Below are 24781 nucleotides of genomic sequence, written 5' to 3' on the forward strand. Positions count from 1 at the left end.
TGTCAGCACCATCACTCAAGCGATTCAAGCTCCAGGAGTAGTACCATCCAGGAATCTTAACTTGGTTTTTAATTTGGGGCTCAAGTTAAAATTCCTGGTGGTGAAAAAGTGAAAGTCGCTCAGTTGTATCCGACTCTTTGTGACTCCATGGACTGTGTAGAATTCTCCAGGCCAGAATACTGGAGTGGGTAGCCTTTCCCTTCAGGGGATCTTCCCGACCCAGGGATCGAACCCAGGTCTCCCGCATTGCAGGCGGATTCTTGGTGGTGGGAGGAGGTTAAGAGCCTGGGGTGGGAACTCATGTTCAAGGGTAAAGTTGGGTCAGTATTGTCTGAGGAACAAGAGAGGCAGCAGAAGCAAGAGAGAGGGCCAGCGCACAGAAGCCAACAGAAGGGGCAGCTCCATTCTCTGAAAACGAACGCGCTGGCCAGAAGCGTGGGGACCTTGGTTCCTGAGTGTGCCTATGGCCACTATAGGGCTGGAGATGGCCCATTCCAGAGAGGGCACCCACCCAGGGTGCCACCGTTGGCAAGGGTTGGGACTCAATGGTGGCCCAGCTCAGCTAGGACCTGCTCTGTGATCTCGCCAAGCCCCCTCCTCACTCTAGTCCTCAGGGTCTCCAGGTGCCCAGCAGGTAACCCTCGCCTTCCTCTGTCTTCTTTTCTGACCCTAGCAGAAGGCCGAGTCGCCAAGTCCGTCCTGTTCACCTGCTCCCGCTCATCCTCTCTTCTCCCGACCCTTCTCGGCCCCCCATGACTTCCACGGCCACAGCCCGGCCCGGACGGAGAACATCTTCAGCCACCTGCCTCTGCACTCCCAGCGCTTGACCCGCGCCCCGTGCCCCCTGATTCCCATCGGCGGAATCCAGATGGTGCAGGCCCGGCCGGGGGCCCACCCTATCCTGCTCCCCGGGCCCAGCGCGGCCTGGGTCAGCGGTTTCTCGGGGGGCGGAAGCGACCTGACAGGGTCCCGGGAGGCCCAGGAGCGAGGCCGCTGGAGCCCCACCGAGAGCTCGTCAGCCTCCGTGTCCCCCGTGGCCAAGGTCTCCAAATTCACACTCTCCTCGGAGCTGGAGGCCAGGGACTACCCCACGGAGAGGGGGAGGACGAGAGGGGGCCTGGGCAGACCTCCCGACTGGGAGCCCCGTGCGGCCCAAGTGCCCACAGAGCCCACGCCGACGCACAGCCCCCGCACCCCCCCAGAGACCTCACCCCGGGCACCCCCAGGCCACCGGGCAGAGTCCCGGAGCCCCCACCTGGAGTCACCGCGGGTGCCGGCCAACCCTGCGGCCTCCGCCACCCCGCCGCTGGACCGCAGCAGTTCCGTGGGCTGCCTGGCCGAGACCGCTGCTCGCTTCCCAGCCCGGAGGAGGAACCTCTCTGGGGAACCCAGGACCAGTCAGGGCTCCCCCCAGCCCTCGGGAAGTGGGGGGTCCGGGACACCTCCACACCAGCCCGAGGAGCGGGGGCCCCGGAGCACTTAGCCTCTCCCTGACCACTTCAGCATCTGGTTTCTGGTGTTTGGCAACAGACGTTTCCAGCCGACTTCCTCGAGTCATCTTGCTGTCACGGGCTCCCTGTCCCATCTGTTGATCTTTCCAAGCAGCTTCTGCTCAGCCCCCATCTGTCTTATCTTCCCACCTCGTATGCAGTTACCTGTGCCTTTTTCTATGACCTTTTGTTGCTTGAAAAGAAACAACACACACACAGACATAAAAAAAAAAAATCCCACGAGGAGACTGAGGCTGTGAATATTTAGATGGGACCTCACCCTGGGCCACTGCGATCAGCAGCCCCCCACAAAGCTGGCAAGAGGCAGTCAGTTGCTGAAAGAAAGGGGATGCACTGAGGGAGAGACAGAGAAAAAAAAAGAAACTTTTAAAAATATATAAGTAAATGTAAAAGCAAGCACTCCTATGTACAGAGTTTATGGTTCCTATTTATTGCTGCTTCATCCCACCCCAGCTAGTGGCCTCCCCTGGCTGCTAGCAGAAGGGTCAGCGGCCCAAGGCAGAGGGACAGGCTGGGAGACTCCATGGGCAGGCCCAGAAAACTCCAACTTTCCTTTTCCAAAGATAAGGTAAATTTTCCTAGGATTTCAACACAAACTGTTTGGAGCAGGTAGAAGGTAGTTGCTGGTTGGGTCCCCAGGGCTCGCAGACACCCTGGTGGTCTGACTCGTGACCCCATTCTGGCATTTGACCCATAGACAAATCCCCCCACCCCGGCACCTCTACTCTGCACTCTGCCCTCAACCTTTGGACTGGGGAAGGAGCCCTGACCACCCATCTCCCGGTTCCTGAGCACCTGACCTCGGCCTTGCTCTCAGGGCCCCAGCCATTGCTGCGCCTTTGTTCTAGTAACTACCCACAAGGCTGAAGGGACAAGGCCTAACCCCTGGGGGTCAAGATCCAAGGTGCATTGCCTTGCCATTCCCAAGGCCAGGCTTGGGCTTCATTTCACATTTGGTCCCTGGGGTACAAAGGGCTCTATTTCCTCCATGACTGGGCTTTTCCGGTACTTAGCACTGGAAGTTTCCAAGGACTCATTTCTGGACCTCTTTGCAGCAGGACCAGTCCTCCTATTGGCGTGTCACACACTGTCAGGCCTCTACTATCCCCAGGAAGTACCCAGAACCATGACTGGTGGGAACTGCCCAGGCCTCCTATTGGTTGGCTTAAATCTCTTTTAAAAAATAAAATTATATATGTGTATATATACATATATATACATACATATATATATATATATATATATATATATATATATATATATATAGAAAGAGAATGGTGTTTGATATTTCCCCTAGCCTCCTATTGTCCGAGGTCATTTCAATTCTTCTCCAAAGCAATCAAGAATAACTAGTGCCTCATTTCTCATCCCCATCTCCTCCTTTAAGAAGCTGCCCTGTGTTTTCTGGGGCAAAAGCCTGCTTTGTAAAAAATAATAATAAATAGTAATAACATGACTAGAAATTAAAATCCCAAGTTGAAATATAGAACTTGAACTCTAGCATGTTTACCCAGCCCTGGGATATGTGGGGTTTTCCCCAACCTCCAGAAATTCTTTTCTTTTGTCTCTACCAGGGGGAGAAAGCACAAGGACCGTGGTCACAGCCCAGCCAGGCTAGGTGCTAATGCCGCAGAGCAGGGACCTCCTTGGCCGGTCCTCATTCCTCAGCCAGGCTGTATGAATCCTGTGGCCAGAGGGGGCTCCTGGGCTGTTGAAGTTGCTTAGACAGGACACCATAAGGTGCAGAGGGCTACACCATGCAGAGGCACCTCTGTGGGCTCCTACCCTTGGGCGTAATTCCCTCTTCCACCAGTTCAGGACTTTTCCTTCCTTGGACTCTGCTGCCAGGACAAACTAGCCAGGCCACCTGGTTCATTTCCCTCTGGCTAAGACAAAAAGGGGACAATAGGGATGGGCTTCCCTGGGAGGGGGTGGCTGGGCCCCAGGGTGCTGAGGCTAGGGTTAACCAGCACTTCCTGGCTGCCTGACCCAGGGTCTGAAGCTCTTGGTCCCCCTGGAAGAAGGCTAACAAGCCCAGCCTTGGCTATGCTGGCACTTGTGGGTCCTGGCAGAAAGCTGGAAGGAGCCCCGGACCCCAGTCACAGCCTTGGCCAGAGGCTGGGTTTTTCCTCACCCTTGCTTTCCAACCTTACCCCAGGGCAAAGGTGAGGGACATGGGAAGGTGGCTGCCTAAGGACTGGAGACTTCAAGGGCCGAGGCCTGGGAGCTGAATAAAGGGCATTGCTTCAGCCCAGGCTTGAAATCTTCCTGGGCAAGATCTTCCAGCTCCCAACCTACAGAGCAGCAAACAGGGGGCTCTGCTAGAGTAGCCCCTGACCTTGGGGGTAGCCAGGCCCCTCCTCCAAGCCCTGCCCCACAGCTCTCCCCGGGGCATCATTCCTCTGGTACTCAGACAGCCCAACTACTAAGGTTTCCTTCCTGGAGCCCTAGTCATGGCTGGTGGTGGTCAGCAGGGGAGAGTCAGGCACAGGCAGAGGGGATGGGGGCCAGGAGTCACCAGAGACCCATTTCTCAATGACAGACACAATGTGCAAGCAATCTGGCCAAAAGGTTGTTGCCCTGCACAGGCATCCAGAGAAATGGACTTGATGCCACCCGCCTGGGCTGTATGTCACTGGGCATGGCTCTCACCCTCTCTGCCTCACTCAACTCCTGCTCCCCCAAACACAGAGCTCCCAGCCCGCACGCACACCTGCATGATAAGGGAAAGACTCTCACATCACACCCTCCTCCTGCCCTGCTCCCAGCCACTTTCACATTTCCAGCCTGCCTGTGACACTGTTGTCCCTGTTAAGGGACACAGTGGAGAAAGCAGTGCCCATTGTTGGCACAGACACCTGTGCCTGTTCTGCTGAAATGTGCAGGACAGTCATTCCTGGGTACAGGCTGGCTCTGGTCCTCGGGTGTTGGCAGCCTTGCGGGCTGGAGACCAACTTGCTGGGGTTTCAGAGCCAGCTCTTGTCATGGGGATTCCAAGCCAGCCGGCCCCCAGTTCTACCCTCCAGGATGCCCTTCACCCTCAGGACAAGCTCAGGGTCATTCTGGGCACTAACCTGTTCCTCTCCAAGGCACCTTTTACAAGCCTACTTCCCCTGCCCCACCACCCACCAAGGCCCCGACTACTAAGACCCTCCAGGAAGTCAACAGCAGCGAACTGCCCACTCTCCCACCTCCATCACCTCCAACTTCCAGACCCAGCAGTCCCTTCACCTCTCTCTGTGTTAACAAGTCTGAAAGATTTAATTTCTGGGTCCAGGTAGCCCCTGCTCCATCCTCACCCAACCCTTTTGAATAAGAATAATCAAGATAACTAAGCTGAATTGCTTTCTAGTCCTTTCTCCAGACAAAACCTCTTCAAAATAAAAGTCCTGCCTGGACAGTCGTCCTTGGAGACAGATCTGCAGCACTGACCAAGGGGAGAAAGTTCCCAAAGACCTGTTCCACCAATTCTGCTCCTGAGTCGTGAATCCTGTCTGCTTTCCATCAGAAAACTGCTTCGGCACTTATGATCACTTTACTAAGCCTAGTGTTAAAAAAGGAAGAGAAAAGAAACAGAAAAAAGAAATGTATAGGCAAATGTAAGATAACACGCTCTCTGTAAGATAGAAATTTGCCTTTTTTTTTTTTTTCCCTAAAAGGTGTATGTATTCTGTATGTGAAATTGTCTGTAGAGAGTTTCTATGTTCTTAAATGGCAATACATTCCAAAAATCGTACTGTAGATATGTACAGCAACCACACTGGGATGGGGTAGTTTTGCCTGTAACTTTATTTAAACTCCAGTTTCTCTACTTGCATCTTGCAATGTCGGTATGGTATATATATCAGTGCAAAAGGAAAAAACAAAAACTCCCACAGGTCTAAAGCACAGAGTCTGATGTACAAAAAGAAAATACTGCTCAGTATTGATGTGTGACCTTTGTTGTAAATTACATCTGTACTGTGAATGAGAAGTTTTTACAAGTATAATAATTGCCTTTATTATAGCTCTGGCTGAGTGTTCAGCCTGAGGATATTTTTTAAAAAAAAAACAGCACGTTGGAATAAATTTGAAAATCCCAACAGAGGCCTGCTTGCCCGGCTCATGATTTTTCTTAGGGCTGTAGAATGTCAGAGCTGGAAGGACACTCCGAGTCCCAAGTGCTTTTTCTGCTACAGAGAAATCAGGGCCAGGGAAGGCGAGTGGCCAGGCCATAGTCACATAGCCTGGGATTCCAAGGGCCCGGCCCTTCCAGGCTTGGCAGGAGGCACGGGTACACGGCCATGTGGTTTGGGGTCTGTATTCATTTCCTAGGGCTGCTGGATCAAATGAACAAACTAAATGGCTTAAAACAGCAGAAATGTGTTCTCTCACATTTCTGGAGGCCAGAGGTCTGAAACCAAGGTTCCTGGGGAGGCTCTGAGGGAGGATCTGGGCCAGACCTCTGTCCTCACTTCTGGGGGCTGCAGGCCATCCTTGGCCTTTGGTTTGTCATCACAGCACTCTCGTCTCTGCCTCTGCCTTCGTTCTCGCTGCCTTCTCTGTGTGCTGTCTAAGGGTCCTCATCACTGGACTTGGGGAACACGCTCATTCAATATGATCTCATCTCTAGATCTTTAACTGAAGTATATCTGCGAACACTCCTTTTCTGAAGGAGGTCACACTTACATGTTCCAGGGTTTAGGACATGGACTTACCTTTGAGGGGCCACCACTGAGCCCCTCAAGGTAAGACCTGGAATCTGATCGTGACAGTTATTCACTGCCTGTGTGACACTGCGCAAGTTACACAACCTCTCTGGGCTTCTGTTTCCTGTTCTGTGAAGTGGAGGGTTTCCTGTGAGGATTAAATGAGAGAGTATATGTGCTAAGTGCTAAATCACTTCAGTCGTTTCCGACTTGGCGACACTGTGGACTGTATAGCTCACCAGGCTCCACCATCCATGGGGATCCCCCAGGCAAGAATACTGGAGTGGGTTGCTATGCCGTCCTCCAGGGGATCTTTCTGACCCAGGGATCAAACCTGCGGCTCTTATGTCTCTGGCATTGGCAGGCAGGTTCTTTACCACTAGCACCACCTGGGAAGCATGCATACAGCATGGTTAACAGAACCTTGAATATGGTACGGCGTCAACAAGTGTCCTCTGAGCAGACCTCACACAGGGTGCTGTGGTTACAAGGATGAAAAAGTCAGGTATAGGTCCCCACCTTTTGTATGCAACAATGACTTGCTCTGCACCAGGCAGGGACTAATCATCAGATACAACAGTGAGCAAATCAGACAGCCCTGCCTTCAGAGAACTTTCATTCTAATGGGAGAGGCCGTCCTTAAGCAAATAACGACATCATCAATTCCTCAGTCCCAGTGGCCGTAGTTGTTGCTACAGGAGAGAACAAAGCTCTCACACAGAGTAAGTCCTAAAACTCCTGTGGGCTCTGGAGCCTGGGTGGGTTGTGGGGAGGGCTGCAGGTGGAGGTGGAGTGGAGGGGAAGCCATGATAGGAGCAGACAGAAGAAGAGGTACGTGGACAAATCAAGAGAGGCCTTCGGGGTAAAATGCTGGACACAAGTTTAGCACTAAGAACCTAAGAGGGCCTGCTTGTTTCAGCGGCAGGAGGATCATTGCTGACTTGGGGAAAAGCCGGCCTGTTCCAGCGCCCAGTCTGCAGGCCCTTCGTAAACACTGCCAGTGCTGAATGGATTGTGGAGGCAGGGGGTGGAGGCTGGAGAGTGAGGAGAAGAGGGAAGTGGGGACGGCAGACCCAGACATCCTCCCCAGGACCTGAGGGGAGGGCAGGGGAGAGCTGGGCAGCAGCTGGAGGGCAGCAAGGCGTCCAGGGAAGAACGGAGATGGGAATGAGGTGGTGAGACCCCAGCCTGCTTCATTAGGAGGAGATGTAAGTACCAGATGCAGAAATTTCCCCCAGTGTGACCCAAGGGAAGAGGTGCAAGTGATAACAGTGACCGGAAGTTGAGAACATTTCCGCCACGGAATTTTCTCTGTCACCTGCTGAGAAGGGAAGAGGAAGCTCCAGTATGGGGTAGGGGGTGCGGAGCGGGGGTGGTGTGGACTAAAGACTTGAGAAAGAAAAGGTTGGAAATTGTCTTTGTTCATTATTCCAGAGGCAGGACAGTTGTGGATGAAGGCAGTGTGGACCACACAGGCGTGGGTGCTGGGCACAAGAGATGAAAAGGCTGGGAAGCGAGTATCCATGGTGCCAGTGACCTGAATGTTCATCTCTGCTGACCACAGGGCTGGACTGGAAACCCAGGCTGTGAGCTAGGCTTCATAATCCAGGATATGGGCTGTCACGCTGCAGAAACAAGCAAGCCAGAAACTCCAGAACTGAAAACAATGAAAGTTGAACTTTCCCCTCTGCCATCTGTCCCATGTGGGTCAGCAGCTGAAGTGTACTCATCCTCATCATTTGGAGACCTAGGCTGCTGGACGCTTTATCCCGTGTTCCTGTGACCTCAGAGGCAGAAGAAAGGAGAGAGCTGTGAAATGTTGCATTGACAGCTAAATGCTCTACATGGGAAAAGACATCTCTCCTTTCAAATTTCACCTGCCAAAGCAGATCATATTGCTGTGCCTAGTGACAGAGATGAGGAATATGTGTGACAGTCACACAAGGATACGACTTCCCAGTGTCAGAAACACCCAAGGGCTGAGCAGATGTCAATGATGGGATGGGGGCAGGGACAGGGCCTCATGGCATCGGCCTCAAAGGTGCTGGGTTTTTACAGGGAGTGAAAAAAATAATGGTGTGCAAGGAGGCCTGGAAGAAAATGGCCCCTGGCATTTTGATCATGGGGTGTGGAAGGCAAGGAGCAGCTGTCTGGGAGCGAGTCCTTGGGGAGATCCTGAATTTCAGTCGAGACCAGTGGGAAAGTGGAATCCCAAAAAGGCCCAGGAGAAGAAGAGCACAGAATGGAGCCAAGTCCGGCCTCCAGCATTTTACAAGCCCTATTTATAGTCCTTGGGCTTCCTTGGTGGCTCAGTGAAGGAAGCCACCTGCCAAGGCAGGAGAGATAGGTTCAATTCCTGGGTCGGGAAGAACACTTGGAATAGGAAATGGCAACCCACTCCAGTATTCTTGCCTAGGAAATCCCATGGCCAGAGGAGCCTGGAGGGCTACAGTCCATGGGGTCTCGAAAGAGTCAGACATGACTGACTAAAAACAACAATGTATAGTTCCCAACGACAACCCAGGGAGATGAGACTTACGGTCCCCATTTTTAGAGAAGAAAGTGGAAGTTCCAAAGAGCCCCCACCAAGGACTTCCTGCTAAGACTCTGTGCTCCCAATGCAAGGGGTTTCAGATTTGACCCCTGTTCAGGGAACTAGATCTCACACGCCCCAGCTGAGAGTCTCCACGCCACAACGAAAGATTCCACATGTCATAACTAAAGATCCGACAAGCTGCAAAGAAGATCCAGGATCCTGAGCAGATCCTGGAAAGATCCACTTTCCAAGTTACAACAAAGACTCGGTGCAGCCAAATGAATACAAATAAAGAAAGAAAGAAATATTAAAAACAAAAGGACCCCCACCAGCCAAAGATGCAGGGCTGGTTAGAGGCTGTGTGAGACTGACTCTAGCCTGACTCTGGTGCAGCGCCTCTGGGAGCCCCAAGTTCCTCCCTCTCATCTCCTCCCTGTGCTCTGGCCCCAGGGGAGCCCTGGATCTCAGACTCTTCACCTCCTTCTCCCCAGGAACCCAGGGGAAGAGGCAGGCCCAGGCCAAGGCTTCTTCCCAGCAGCTGCCTGGCTTCTCGCAGCCATCCAGGATAGCCCCGTGTGTCCCCGTGTCTGAGGCTGAAGGCGCAGGGATGGACCATCAGACTCAGGGGCTGGGATTCCAGTGCTCGAGAGCATGCCAAGTGCATGCAAACTCTCTGAAGAACCTGACTCCCCAGCCTGCTGCTGGCACCCAGGCCCACCTGTCACTCACACCAAGCCTCCCATGGCCTCTCGTATTCACGAGGCAATTTCCCTTTTGGAGTGAGGGAGATAGGGCACCTACTTCCACTTCACAGAAGAATAGATCCCAAGATTGCACCCTGGCAAGTGGCAGGGCCACCGACCCGGGTCACACCTGACCCAGAACCTCAGGAAGGCTTGGGCTGAGCCTTGCCACTGCCCATCAGGGCTGGGCCTTCTCCCTAGGCCTAGACCCTCTCTGGGCTTAAGACCTAGAGACCATGCTTACTCCTAGAGATTCCCAGGGACAAACCACGGCTGGCAGGATGGCCTCAGAAGGCAGGCCAGCCTGAGATGGGCATGAGCAGGGAGAAACAGGAAGCAAAAAGAGTCAAATAAGGATGGGGGCGACTGAGGAGGGAGCAGCCCAGGGCTGCCCTGCGTGGGACTCATCACTGCCATCTGGCCCGGGGAGAGACTTATCACCTCGTCACTTTGTAGAGGAGGAAGGCTGGGGCTTGGACAGGTGATGCTGCTCATAAGGCCACAGTGGTCAGGGGCAGAGCAGAGACTTAAAACCAGGCCCACACATTCAGGGAGTGGTTGGGACTATGGAAAGGGAATCTGGGCCTCTTGGCTACCTCTTAGTCCTGAAATCTGGGTTGGGGGACCCCAGCAGACATATCCTTTAATTCCATCCAGCCTCAGCCACTTTACAGAGACCCAGCTACCAACCTCCCCCTTTTATAAATGAGAAAGTTGATGTCCAGAGCCGGGAAGAGCTTGGCCCAAGGCCAGAGCTAGGATTCCCGAACCCTCAGCAGAGCCACCTGGACCACTCCGCCCACCCCTCCTTACCCCAGGCCCAGGTTCACCTGCCCAGATCTGCCTTTTTAGGAAAGGAAAGGAGCAGCCCTGGTGGGGGCAGGCGGGTGGGCAGGCAGCCACGCTAATCCACTAGCTCCCGGAGGCTCTGGTTACCGTGGTTTGGGGCCCGGGCAACCCTGGCTGGGAGTGCCAGCCCAGCCAATCGGTGCTGCCGCTGAGCTACTCTGCCAGAGCCATACAAGGCTTTGCTGCAGCCCTATCTTGAGCCACCACAGGACAGCCCCAGCGTCGGCAGCCGCCCCGCCCGGGAGCCTGCCAGCCCGGCACGTCCTCGGACTCTGCCTAATCCAACCTGGAAGCAGGCAGGGCTGCAGCGCACGTGCACCGGGCCCAGGGTTCCCCAAGGCCAGGAAGGTGGCACTGCCAGGGCAGAGGCCAGAATCGGGGCAAAGACCTAGCCGGGCATCGGAGATCCTGGCTGGGGTCAGGGATGAGCTCAGGTCTGGTCCAGGCTGAGCTGTATCTCTCTGTAAGATGCTCTTCTGTTCCCATCACCCCTTTGGCCTGACTGACTGCTTATCCTTCCCCATTCACCGTGGAGACGGGGCTCAGCACAGTGAGTATCTGGTCCCTTCTGAGGTCTTCTCAGGGTCCAAGTCCCAACTACTCTAACCCATCCAGGGTCTGAGGCTGCATGCACCTCTCAGAATTGGGGCGTCCATTTCTAAGTGCACGTTGTGAGCATCAGGCACATACAGCCCCCCCTGTGGTCTTTGGGGGTCCACTGTCACTGCCATGGATCTGGGCCTTGGCTGTGGAAGCAGGTGGGGACCGGTGACCCCTGCCCAGTGGAGCCCATCCCATCTGTCAGTGCATAACACCTGAGTGTTATGAATTCACAGGACCCCCGAGGAGTGGAAACTATTGGCCCTGTTTGGCAAGCAAGGAAATCAAGTCACAGAGAAGTTATTTGTCTGAAACTGGAGTGTCAGGATTCAGCCCCAGAGTGGTCTGACTCTAGATCTCTAGAAATTTCCGATCCTGGAGGGACCAGGGGCTGCCATTTACACTGAAGTGTGAATGGAGGCGAGAAAGTCATTGTCTGAGATAAGAGGACCCTTTCTTTAAAATATGTATCTTTTTATTCTTTCGTTGTTTTTGGCTGTGTTGGGTCTCCGTTGCTGTGCACAGGATTCCTCTGGTTGTGACGACTGGGGCTACTCTTGGTTGTGGTGCATGGGCTTCTAACAGCGGCGGCTTCTCTTGCGGAGCACAGGCTCTAGAGCGCACGAGTCTCAGTAGCTGTGGTGCACGGGCCCAGTTGCCCTGCAGCATATAGAATCTTCCTGGACCAGGGATTGAACCCGTGCCCCCTGCACTGGCAGGCAGATTGCCAACCGCTGGACTATCAGGGAAGTCCAAGGGTGCCCTTTGTTCCTGAATTGGGTAGGGCCAGGCCCCCAGTGCACGGCCATTGCCCAGGCCCTGGTCAGGTTGCCCACGCATGCAGCGGCCCCTGCAGAGCGTCCCAGGCCACCACTGTCAATTAGATTTGTCACGGAAGTTCACTGGGTTCCAACATCCTTGTGTGTCCTACGTGGGCCAAGTTGAGCTCAAAGCCAAGACTGCGGTACTCCCCAGGGCCACCCGGCAGGTGAGAGAAACGTGCCGACCTGGGGGGTGGCAGGCCAGGCTGGCATTAGGCTCTGTTTGCTCACCCAAGAAAGGAAGAGATAAATATAGACACAGGATTACTCAGACACAGCCTGGGAAAACCGGCTCCGAACCTCGACTTCAGCCCTGGCCCGGTCTCACCTTCACCCGCCTGCCCCCTCGGTGTCTGCTGCCAGGCCTGCCCCACCTGTTCCCAGGACGCCCCACCTGCAAACTTCAGGACAGCCGTTCCTGCCTGCCTTCTGGGGGCAGGACAGAAACTGAGGCCCAGAGAGAGCAGGGCACCCGCCTCACATCCCACAGCAGGTTAGGAGCTGGTGACGCGAGGGCTGCACTGCGGGAGTCAGTTTATCAGGTCCAGGCAATGCACCAGCCCAGATTCGGTTTCCATATTTGTGAGATGGGGACCTGGTACCCCCGGCCCTCAACGCCCTGGAGCCTGCGTGTAGGGTAGAGTTGGAGACCACGCAGCAGAAAGGGGATGAAGCTGGAGGCTCAAGCACAGGAAATGCTGGCCCAAGCCGCATGTGTAGGGCTTCAGCACTGGGACTCTGGAGCCAAATGGCCTGGGCTTAATATCCCCCTCCACCATTTTCAGCCAAGAGATTTGGGGCAAGTTTCTTAACATGGTGCCACAATTTCCTCATCTCTAATATAAGAATAATAAGAATTGTTATTCTATACAATAAATAATATGTACAGTATTATTTGGGCTTCCCTGGGCGGCTCAATGGTAAAGAATCCACCTGCCAATACAGGAGACATGGGTTCGATTCCCGAGTCAGGAAGATTACCTGGAGAAGGAAATGGCAACCCACGCCAGTATTCATGTGCTTAGTCACTCAGTTGTGTCTGACTCTTTGCAACCCTTTTGACTGTAGTCCACCAGGCTCCTCTGTCCATGGAAATCGGGGGCAAGCATACTGGAGTGGGTTGCCATTTCCTCCTCCAGGGGATCTTCCTGACCCAGGGATTGTATCACATCTCTTGTGTTTCCTGCATTGGCAGGTGGGTTCTTTAGCACTACTGAGCAACCAGGGAAGCCCAAATAATACTGTCTATAATACTAAAATCCCATGGACAGAGGAGCCTAGTGGACTATAGTCGATGGAGTCGCAAAGAATTGAACACAAGTATGATGTTATATATATGTACATGTATATGTGTACGTATATACACGTACATATATGCACATACACATAGGTATTGATACATATATACATGTAGACATGTGTGTCTACCCACATTTGGGTCTCGCAGGAGGTGCTAGTGGTAAAGAATCCTCCTGTCAATGCAGGAGACATAAGAGATGCGGGTTCAGGTCCCTGGGTGGGGAAGATCCTCTGGAGGAGGGGATGCCAACCCACTCCAGTATTCTTGCTGGAGAATCCCATGGACAAAGGAGCCTGGTGGGCTATAGTCCATAGGGTCATAAGGAGTCAGGCATGACTGAAGTGACTTACCATGCATATAGGCACCGGTATTCTTGGGTGGGAAATCCCATGGACAGTGGAGCCTGGCGAGCTACAGTCTATAGGGTCACAAAGAGTTGGAAATGACTTAGTGACTGAGCACGCAGGCACATATATGTAGATGTATTATTTACATATCATTACAATAATAATAGCCTAATAACAATACCAACCTCTCAGAGTGTTGGGGTGGATTAGGTGAGATTAGTACAAAGCACTTACCCAGGGCCTGACACAGAGCAATGACTCCACATGCATGTTTATGATGATGCAGCCACTGGGGCAGGTGGGGGCCTGGGCGCAAGAGGCGTGGGTGGGCGTCTCCAAGTCTCCTGCTCTCCAAGGGAAGAGCTCAGCCCTGAGCTCTATGGTGCGTTGGTCTCTCCTGCACTGTGACCCTTGCAGCAGCTCCCTGCTCTGCCTGAAAGCTTCAAGAGTCAGGCAGACATGGATTTGAAGGTTGGCTCCCACTTACGGGCTTCCCTTGTGGCTCAGCTAGTAAAGAATTTGCCTGCAACGTGGGAGACATGGGTTCGATCCCTGGGTTGGGAAGACCCCCTGGAGAAGGAAAAGGCTACCCACTCCAGGATTCTGGCCTGGGGAATTTCATAGACTGTAAGAGTCGGACAAAACTGAGTGACTTTCACTTTGCCACCACTTACAGACTGTGTGACCTTGGGCAAGTAACTGGCCCTCTCCAAGCCTCAAAATCCACTTTTATCCCTCTTGGGATTGGTGTGAGGGTTAAATGGGGGAACAAGTGCGAAACTCTCAGTTCAGCCAGGCAAGTGGACTCTCTATGCTTGAGCTCATCCTGAGCCCCATCTCTTGTTTCCTCCAGTTTCTCTCAGTGGCTATGAGCTGAGCCCAGGACAGGTGCATGACCCTCTGGGTGCATGACCCTCACACATGCAAGGGTTCTCAGTTATGGGAAACACTCACCAGCCCCTACATCATGCATGAGCTCATGTTCCTGCCCTTGGGTCCCTGGAGCCATCAGAGATCCGCAAGTTCCCCCTGTACTCTTCATGCACTCGTGCATATCCACACAGGCTCCCTCTCCACATTCCTGCACACGCACATGCGTGCATCTATGGACACACAGGGCACAGCTGTGTGCGAGCTCGGAGAGGCTGGTGCCCACAGGTGTGTCCCTGCACACCTCACCAGCACGCACGCTGCCACAGTCAGGGGTGTTCTAGCCAGGCCTGCCCTAGCCAGGCCTGCCCCTGAGGTGGCCGTCTTCACAGCAGAGGAATGCAGACAGCTGGGGATGCTCTGCCAGCGGACGTGAGGGAGAGGCCCAGGGGAAACCACACGGGCAGGAATCCAGGCAGGCGTTCCAGGCCAAGGTGGAGTCCTAAGGTGTCAGGAAGTGCGGGGGGGGGGGCATGTGCAGACTCTAACTTGCTCCAGTCTCCTCTCTCATCACCCTGTGTCCTCAGCCTCTAGGACTTGGAGGCCAAAGGGTTGCACAGACCACCGTTCTCCATCCAAGACAGCCAGCCAGCTCTACCTGCACAGCCTTGCTGCCTAGCAGAGCACTGGGTCTCTGGGCTGCAGTGGCCTGGTCTCAGCTAGAAGGGATCATTCTTGGCATAGGGTCTTTCTTCCTCACTGGGGAAGAATCTATGATCACAGAAGAATCTATGGGGAGAATCTATGGGGAGAATCTATGACCCAGAAGAATCTATGACTGCAGAGATCAGCAGAAGAGGAGTGGGTTTTTTTTTTCCTCATTTTTATTAACATATAGTTGGTTTACAATGTTGTATTAGTTTTCCTGTATAGCAAAGTGAATCAGCAATATGTATACATATATCCCCCCTTTTTCGGATTTCCTTCCCATTTAGGTCACCACAGCACACTGAGTAGAGCTCCCTACTCCCTACTACTAATAAGTAGATTCTCATTCAGTTCAGTTCAGTTCAGTCACTCAGTCATGTCTGACTCTTTGCGACCCCATGGACTGCAGCATGCTAGGCCTCCCTGTCCATCACCAACTCCTGGAGTTCACTCAAACTCATGTTCATTGAGTCAGTGATACCATCCAACCATCTAATCCTCTGTCATCCCCTTCTCCTCCTGCCTTCAATCTTTCCCAACATCAGGGTCTTTTCCAACGAGTCATTTCTTCGCATCAGGTGGCCAAAGTATTGGAGTCTCAGCTTCAACATCAGTCCCTCCAATGAACACTCAGGACTGATCTCCTTTAGGATGGACTGGATTGGATCTCCTTGTAGTCCAAGGGACTCTCAAGAGTCTTCTCCAACACCACAGTTCAAAAGCATCAATTCTTTGGCGCTCAGCCTTCTTCACAGTCCAACTCTCACATCCATACCTGACTACTGGAAAAACCATAGCGTTGACTAGACAGACCTTTGTTAGCAAAGCAATGGCTCTGCTTTTCAATATGCTATCTAGGTTGGTCATAACTTTCCTTCCAAGAAGTAAGCATCTTTTAATTTCATGGCTGCCAGTCACCATCTGCAGTGATTTTGGAGCCCAGAAGAATAAAGTCTGACAGTGTTTCCACTGTTTCCCCATCTATTTGCCATGAACTGATGGGACTGGATGCCATGATCTTAGTTTTCTGAATGTTGAGCTTTAAGCCAACTTTTTCCACTTTCCTCTTTCACTTTCATCGAGAGGCTCTTTAGTTCTTCTTCACTTTCTGCCATAAGGGTGGCGTCATCTGCATATCTGATTTCTCCCAGCAATCTTGATTCCAGCTTGTGCTTCTTCCAGCCCAGTGTTTCTCATGATGTACTCTGCATTAGTTATCTATTTTATACATAGTATCAATAGTGTATATACATCAATCCCAATCTCCCAATTCATCCCCCACTCTTTCCCCTTTTGGTGTCCATACATTTGTTCTCTACATCTGTGTCTCTATTTCCGTTTTATAGATGAGATCACCTACACCATTATTTTCAGATTCCACACATATATGTTAATATGCAATATTTGTTTTTCTGACTTCACTCTGTATGACAGCCTCTAGGCCCATACTGTCATCATTGGCTCAAGTCAGAGATGACGGAGACAATGTGGAAGTCACTAGAACTCTTCAGGCAGGACTCATACTGACTCAGCAGCCAGTGTATGTTAGGTAAGGCACTTGCATCTAGCAACTCCCTGAGTGCTTACAAAAGGGCCTCTGCTCCCATGTACAGATGGGGAATCTGAGGGGCAGAGGCGGCGTCACCTACCCAGATCCCCTAGCTGGCTGACTCCAGACACCAGTACGTAACCACTGGGCCATGCGGCCTCTGTCAAAGGGCACATCTCACACCCTGGAGGAGAGGTTTGCAAATGAGGCTGAAACACTGCTGGCACATGAAAGCCACTGTCCCACATGCAGGGGCAGCCCAGCCCAGGTGGCAGAGAGGGCTCTCCCAGGTCACAGCTACATAGAGATGGCAGGGGGAGGCTGAGAGCCATCCAGGCTTTTGGCGTCTTCTGGCAGCACACATCCCTGGGGACCAGCTGAAGCTGGGGAACATGTCAGTGTTCCAAGAAATGGCAGGCACGAAGGTGGGACATGGCCTCTGCAAGTTCAGCCCTGGGGTGGAGAGAGGTCATTCTCCATCTTCATACAGAAAACATGGCCTAAGAGGGACAGAGACCAAAAAGTTCCAGAAGAGACTGAGCAGGGAGAGGGGCTGCCAGCGGAGACCTGCCTCCACTTCCTGAATCTCTGAGGCCAGGGTGACAAGTGGTGGCCTCCTGTGAAAGGCCCCCGAGCCAACTAGGTCCCTCACCCTCCAGCTCTAGCTATTTGCTGGGTGGAACTGCTGGGGAGGAGCATGCTAGGCCCTGGTGCTCAGGACCTCATGGATGAGGGAAGGAAGAAGGGAGTCAGTGCTTGAAAAAAGTCCATCTGGGGACCTTCCCTATACTCCACTGGCCACACTGCCTGCCCCCTGCAGGTTCTGTTTACAGACCTGGCCATTTATTTACTTGCTGGGGAGCAAAAATGGGAAAATGACAGTGCTGTCATGGGAGGACCCGGAGGCAAATGACATGCCCAAGGCCACACAGGGCAGAGGATTCTGACTTGTCACAACTGCTGCTTCCAGGAACACCCAGATGCGTAGCCCCAAGGCGTCACGCTACACTCACCGGGGCTGCCCTGGGGAGCCGAGCCTGCCCTCCAACTCTCTGGAAGAACAGGGACCCAGGCACACTGCCCCCGGGGCAGATGACTGCACTTCTCTGCGCCTCTGGTTCTTCAAACAGCAATGCCTTCCACTCAAGGCTGTTCTCATCATCCGACGGCATCGAACTTAGATCAAAGCATGACCTGGCACAAAAAGCCTCTCAGGCGCCTCCCCTCCGCCCGAAGTTTCCAAAGACTTCTCTAGGCCTCTGCACTCCTTCCCAAGGCACAGCTGGACTTGAGACCTCGTTGTCCAGCACGAGACTCAGGGGAGGAAAACAAACCAAGAAGCCAGCGTCACCCCACTTGTCAGCTGGACAGACCCGCGGTCCAGAGAGGGGCAGTGACTTGGGGGAGGCACACAAGCAGGCAGGACTTCTCCCATACCAGCTTCATGGAGAGAACAGGCCTTGGACCCCACGTAGTGTCCCCAGGGGACCCTGGGGGTCTCGCTGTGGCTAAGCGGCCTCTCATCCCACCCACCGGCCCTGCCCCCAGGGGTTGCCGTCCTGTGACCCACACAGGGCGCTCGGGCTGCCAGGGCCTTTTAGAGTCAGAGCCGCTGAGACTTGGGAAGGGGGCTGGCCTCCCTGAGGTCTCCTGGGGTCCCCAGCAGGGCAGCTAAGACCTGAGTCCCCAGCGGCACGTGGCGGCGCTGCCCGATCGGTGATGTCAGGCCCACCACACCCGGGCCCCAGCACGTTCCTTCTCAGAGTCGGCAGAGCAGAGAACAAAGCGTCCTGCGCATTCTTGCACGCTGACTCATCGCCTGCACGTAGAGCCACAGCAGCTGCTTTGCCCAAAATTGGTCGGGAGGCGGGGGCGCGCCAGACATGGCAGCCTGGGGTCCTCTGCTCACTCACCTGCTCCACACTCTCCAGGAGCCCCCAGTCCCAGGATTTCCCAAAACAGGCAGGAAAGCAAGAGGCACTGGGGGGCATGCTGTTCCCCAGGATAGCCAGGGCTACCCCCTGGGGGAGGGCTCGTGATCAGGCACAGGTGGCAGGCTGGGGATAAGGCGTAGATGCAGGCACTGCTTGTCTTTGAGCCTCAGTTTCCTCATCTGCAAAATGGGGATGTGCCAGTTACCATTTTAAGCGTTTGATATGAGTTCTTTTCCCATATTCTTACACCAACCCCAAATGGAAATACTGTTATCATCATCATCTCACAGGTAGGGAAACTAAGGCACAGACACTGATTTGCTTGAGGTCAGGTGCTAGTGGGCTTCCCTGGTGGCTCAGTGGTAAAGAATCTGCCCACAGTGTAGGAGAGGCAGGAGACATGAGTTCAGTTTCTGAGTGGGGAGGATCCTCTGGAGGAGAGCATGGCAACCCACTCCAGTATTCTTGCCTGGAGAATCCATGGACAGAGCGTCTGGTGGGCTACAGTCCATGGGATTGCAAAGAATTGGACACGACTGAGCACTCACCCAGGCACAAGTGCTAGCTAGCTGCAGAGGTAGGATTTAAATATGAATTGTAAGGTTCCAGAATCTGCATGTATCCCCTATATGCTAAAATGCGGATTGAAATATCTGGTGCCCAGCAGGTGTTCTCACTGTGCCCTGACCCTTGGTGGTTGAGCCTGGTCCCTCACTTCACCTCACTAAACCTCTAATCCCTCACCTGTAAGGTGGGGTAACTGTGAAGGATGCCCTCAAGGGATTGTCAGGGAAATTACACTGAAGGTTCAAGTGTGATCTGTGGAAGAAAAGGTAGATTTGGTTCAACAAGCCTTCAAACCACCTTTGGTCATCTAGGCCAATACCAAAGTACAGAGAGGAGACGAGCTATGCCTGGGGTCACCAGCCAGGCCAAGCCATACTCGTCTGGGCCTCCCCAGGAGTCTGGGGAACACGGAGTTGCCTGTACTCTTTGGGAAAGTGAGGGAGCAGGAGGGGCCCTGCCATATTCCCTCTGCCAGCCTGGCCTCTCGCCCCCGACAGCCTGATTTCAGAGAAGGTGGAGTTCTTTGGATCTGTCCTGTGTCGGGGTCAGAGGCTTGCCCTGAGTTTGTAGGAATGAGGTGGCCACCAGGTGGCTTTGTTCTCAGCTCTTACCCAGGTTGCGGTGTCCCCCATCTGAGGCTTGTCTGATAGTCCAGAGAAAGCCCTAGAAGGAATTCAGCACCCCTACCACCACCAGCCCCCGAGCCAGGCCTGGTCTGGGTCCCAGCGGGTCTGGGCCACCACGGCACAGATGCGCAGGACTCCACTCTGTGCGCTCAGTCGCTCAGTTGTGTCTGACTCTGCAACCCCATAGACTATACATAGCCAATCAGGCTCCTCTGTCCATAGAACTTCCCAGGTAAGAATACTGGAGTGGGATGCCATTTCCTGCTCCAGGGTGTCTTCCCATTCCAGAGATCGAACCCACGGCTCCTGAATCTCCTGCATCAACAGGAGGATTCTCTACCACTGCGCCACCTGGGAAGACTCCACTTTAAGCTCAGGAGGAGGTCAGCTCGGGCTGGGTGTGCACGGCCTGTGCACTGGCCTCCAAGCTCCTTTCATCCCTGGGTCCTGCACACTCTTTGCTCCAGCTCCTAGCACGTGCCATGCTCTTCCAGGTCTCCCAGCCTTTCCCCATCCCATACCTCTTGCCTGGAATGCCTTCTCCACCTTCAGAGCCTCTTTTGGATGCCTCTTCTGCTGGAAAGCCATCCTGACCTTTCAGGAAGAGGCAGGCACTCATTCCTCTGGGGTCCTGTAGCTCTTTGTCCTCCCTCTTTGGCCAACAGAAAGACTGACACAGAACACACACTGGCCCTTATCCCATAGACCCCCCCCCCCGCTGGGTCCATATTCCAAGAAAAGGCCTTCAAGGGCCCTCCCCCCAAATCCCAACTGGGACAGAGACCCACAGACCCAGCCCAGGTCTTGCAGAGCAGGCTCAGCCTGTCTACTGCATGATGGCAAAAGGCACAGCAAAGGCGCCTGAACTCCCATCTCTTCTGCTCCTGGCTGTGTGGCCTTGGGCAACGCCTGTAGCTTCTCTGAACTTCTTCATTCCCAGGCCTTGCCTTGCCCACTTCCCAGGCCCGTTTGGAAGATCAAATGAATGAAGGCAGAGAGAATGCTTGGCGCGTGGGCACAGCTCCCCACACAGCTGTCATTATCACCGAGTCATTATTACGGACCTGCCTTGTGCCTGGGGGGGGCGGTGCCTCCAAGGCTGGGCAGCAGGCGGGCAGGCAGGCGATGAACTCAGAAGCAGCCGCAGCCTGGGCTGACTCAGGCTGAGGCACTGGGAGAAGTGGGTGCTTTATGGTCAGCCTGAGCCAGCCCAGCTCTGGCCCTCTCCTCCTACCCCCAGGCGTCACCCAAATCTGAGGCCACAAGGCCTTCCAGGCCCTTTCAGGGCCTCTTATCTGGGAAGATAAAGGCCCCCTCCCCTTGAATGGTGGATCTATTCAAATGGCTTCTGTGTGACCTTGGCAACAGTCACCCTCTCTGGACCAGGCTTGGGGAGTTCCGGGGTGGGGGGCAGGCAGTGACCTCAAAAGGCTCCCAGTGTGTCTTCCAGGTGCTTAGTGGGGGGACTCTCCCACTGCTTTGGGCCCCAGAGGGATGGCTCCTGTTCTCTCCCTCCCTGACACTGACCTGCTGCTGCTGCTAAGTCGCTTCAGTCGTGTCCGACTCTGTGCAACCCCATAGACGGCAGACCACCAGACTCCGCCATCCCTGGGATCCTCCAGGCAAGAACACTGGAGTGGGTTGCCATTTCCTTCTCCAATGCATGAAAGTGAAAAGTGAAAGGGAAGTCGCTCAGTCGTATCCAACTCTTCGCGACCCCATGGACTGCAGCCCACCAGGTTCCTCCGTCCATGGGATTTTCCAGGCAAGAGTAGTGGAGTGGGGTGCCATTGCCTTCTCCAGGTGATGGAACTCCCAGTATCCTCCCTAGAGTCTGGAGTTATTATTTTTATCTGACACATAAGAAAAATGAGGCCCAGAGATCAAAAGACCCTCACCTAAGGCAGCACAGTCAACAGCCAGGACACAGGCATGTGACCCTGCCAGGGTCTTCAGGGCCCACCTACTGCAATCCTCTATTCTCCTGTGGCCTCCTGGCTGGCGACGGCTGCCTCTCTCTTTCCCTCCCTGGTGGCTCAGAGGGTAAAGAATCGGCCTGCAACACAGGAGACCTGGGTTCAAGATCCCCTGGAGAAGGAAATGGCTACTCACTCCAGTATTCTTGCCTGGAAAATTCCATGGACAGAGGAGCCTGGTGAGCTACAATCCATGGAATTGCAAGAGTTGGACATGAATGAGCTACTAACACTCTTTCCCTACACCCTAGGACACCAGCTCTATGCCAAGGCTTGGACAACAGTCACCAACTTATGAGATCTTCACATGAATGTAAGACAGAGGAGGAAGTCAAAGCTCAGAGAGCTGGAATTGCTTGGCCTGGTCACACAGCACAGTGGTGGCTGGAGGCTCAGTCTCCCATACCTCTGCTCTGTGCCCTAGAACAGCTGCTACCCCAGGATGGTAGGGGTTTGACCAGGCCTCAGGGAGCCTGCAGGGCAGCCCTCTGGTTTCACAGACACCCCCTGGCTATGGGTGGGCCAAAGAGGAAGGGTACCCATCCTGCCAGGATGGACCTACCAGGCCCACCTGGGCCCGACGCTCCTTGCCAGGCTCAGATGGAAGCATGAGGTCATTGGGCCATCCCTGCTCCCTGTTGGCTCTCGCTGCTGTGACTCAGCCCTGTCTTCCCCAAACCTCCTTCTCCAGGGAACTCTAGCAATGGTCTGGCCTGGCCAGGTCTGCTCCCGCTGCCTGTCCACCCTCTCAGGGCCTCCCAGCCTGAGTCACCGCTCACCTCACCACCTGGCACAATGCTCACCGCATAAACAGACTATTCCCCTCCCCCAGGCTCCCAGGGTTCCTCTCCCTACAGCCCAGGAGCCAGGCTGAGGGGTGGGGGCACTTTTCCTGCTGTCCCCAGACTTCGGCCCTGAGGTCCATCCCCAGAACCTACTTTCAGGGACTCTCTGGCCTTGATAGGAAAATCTAGAATTGAGATTGAGGCCTCAGCCCAGGGCTCAGACTGACCTGGGCTCAAATCCCAGCTCCTTCCTTGTTAGGTGGGTGACCTTGTACAAGATACCTCCATTTGAAGGAGGGCAACAGTAAAACCAGCTGCAGCCCATGAAGATTTCCTACAGCATCACCGAGGCCAGGATCCTGCTTAAAAATGCAGGTGGCTCTAGATTCAAATGGTGGTATGGCCTCGCGTAAGCCACTTTGCCTCTCTCAGCCTCAGGGTCCTTACCTGCAAAATGGGAACGAGAGGAAGAGAGCCCTCCTGCTGTGGTGACTAAATGTGATAAGACATGAAAAAGGTCAAGCCGTGTCTGGCACCCAGGGACCAAACACGGGTAAACGTTTATGTGGATAAACGGTAGCTGTAATTAAATCTTAAAGTGACGTGTGCATAACACATAGCTCGTGGGAAGCTGCCACATAGCACAGGGAGCTCAGCTCAGTGCTCTGTGGTAACCTAGACAGTGGGATGGAGGGGGCAGGCAGAGGGAGATCCAAGGAAGAGGGGATATATGTATACATATAGCTGATTCATTTCACTGTATAGCAGAAACTAGCATAACATTGTAAAGCAATTATACCCCAATTAAAAAAAAAAAAAGTGCCAGGCGTTAAGTGATCCCAGGATGGTTTTAATGAATGATGGGGAGATGGAGAGCAATGGTCTGGCTCTTCACTGGATGATGGAGTAGCATCAGGGAACGGCTTCCCAGGTTGGAAAGCTCCAGCATCCCCTCTGCAGGTTGACCACCCCACTTCCCTTAGTGGGTCCAGAAGGCTCTCTCAAGAGTCTTTCTGGCTGGGGCTGGCCTCACAGTTTTCCAGTTTCCAGGCCACTCAAGAAGCACTTCACTTTACAGAGGACAAAGCTGATGCTCAGACAAGGGAAGGGGCTTGTCTGCAGCCACCCAGCTGGAAGCTGAGCCCAAGCCTGCACTTCCGTGTTCCCCTTCTTCCCAGCCTGGGAGCTGCCTCCCTGGACTGGGGATACCCTCACCTCCCAGTCTCAGAGAGCACTCTGGGAGAGTCTCAGAGCTTGTCTGCACACTGGAGACTCTTTATCTTTGTCTCTATCTTCCCCCGTAATGCTCGAGAGGCAGCTCCTTGGGCCATGGGGCCAGTGAAAGAGGAGAGGACCCAGGAGAAAACTTCTGTGACCTCCTCATTTCCAGTTCAACGGGTGATGTGTTGAGCATGTGATCTGAATGAGGGAACAGAGGCTGGGGGAGGTCGCATACGTAAAGGGTGAGGGGATAGAAATAACACTGACCCTGGGGTCAAACAGACCTGAATTCAAACCCCAACCATTACACGTCAAGCTCTCTAACTTCTCAGAATCTGAAGTTGCATCTGAAAGCAGATGCCTTGAGATGCCTCAAAGGGTTATGCTGCAAAGATGAAGTGAGAGCAAGAGTGTGACCAGGCTCCGTAAATAGGGATGAAAGTGAAAGTGAAGTCGCTCAGTCGTGTCTGACTCTTTGCGACCCCATGGACTGTAGCCTACCAGGCTTCTCCGTCCATGGGATTCTCCAGGCAAGAATACTGGAGTGGGTTACCATTTCCTTCTCCAGGGGATCTTCCCGACCCAGGGATCGAACCCAGGTCTCCCGCATTCCAGGCAGATGCTTTAACCTCTGAGCCACCAGGGAAGCCCGTAAATAGTTATAGTCAGTAATAATGATGGCTACCACCGATGGAGCTCTTCCTCATTTAATCCTTACACAGCCATGTTACTGTGATTATACCCATTTTACAGATGAGCAAACTGGAGCTCAAAAAAGGAAGAAAGGGCATATGTGATGGGGAAGAAGGGGTCTGACACCAGAACCAGAGACCTTAGCTACTAGCCAGCCCTCAGAGACATAAAATAAAGCCTAGCCAGAGGTGGTTATGGGCGTGTGTGCTAAGTTGATTCAGTCGTGTCCGATTCTTTGTGATACCATGAACTGTAGCCTGCCAGGCTCCTCTGTCCATGGGATTCTCCAGGCAAGAATACTAGAGTGGGTTACCATGCCCCCCTCCAGGGGATCTCCTGACCCAGGGAATCAAACCTGCATCTCTATGTCACCTGAATTGGCAGGCAAATTCTTTATACCACTAGTGCCATCTGCAAAGGTGGCTATGGATGAGAATATTGTGGGTGTTCAGAGGTG

The 24781-nt window shown here is 53.7% G+C and overlaps 2 protein-coding genes across 5 annotated transcripts in view; both read left to right on the forward strand.

Moving 5' to 3' along the window:
• The window catches only part of HIVEP3 (HIVEP zinc finger 3), a 565238-nt gene extending 559641 nt beyond the window's left edge, over positions 1 to 5597 (forward strand). For 3 of the 4 annotated variants that reach the window (XM_059885184.1, XM_059885183.1, XM_024990208.2), the window contains one exon: positions 674 to 5597. In XM_059885184.1, the coding sequence (XP_059741167.1) occupies positions 674 to 1483 (810 nt within the window). In that variant the 3' untranslated portion in view covers positions 1484 to 5597. The remainder of the gene's footprint in view (positions 1 to 673) is intronic. The other variant, XM_059885185.1, reaches the window with a different exon arrangement.
• Positions 5598 to 7201: 1604 nt separating this feature from the next.
• Positions 7202 to 24781, forward strand: part of EDN2 (endothelin 2) — a 30978-nt gene continuing 13398 nt past the window's right edge. Inside the window, exon 1 of the mRNA XM_005204646.5 lies at positions 7202 to 10877. Within this exon, the coding sequence (XP_005204703.1) occupies positions 10796 to 10877 (82 nt within the window). The 5' untranslated portion in view covers positions 7202 to 10795. The remainder of the gene's footprint in view (positions 10878 to 24781) is intronic.

Source organism: Bos taurus, chromosome 3 (assembly GCF_002263795.3).
Source record: "Bos taurus isolate L1 Dominette 01449 registration number 42190680 breed Hereford chromosome 3, ARS-UCD2.0, whole genome shotgun sequence".
NCBI classification, from domain to species: Eukaryota; Metazoa; Chordata; class Mammalia; order Artiodactyla; family Bovidae; genus Bos; species Bos taurus.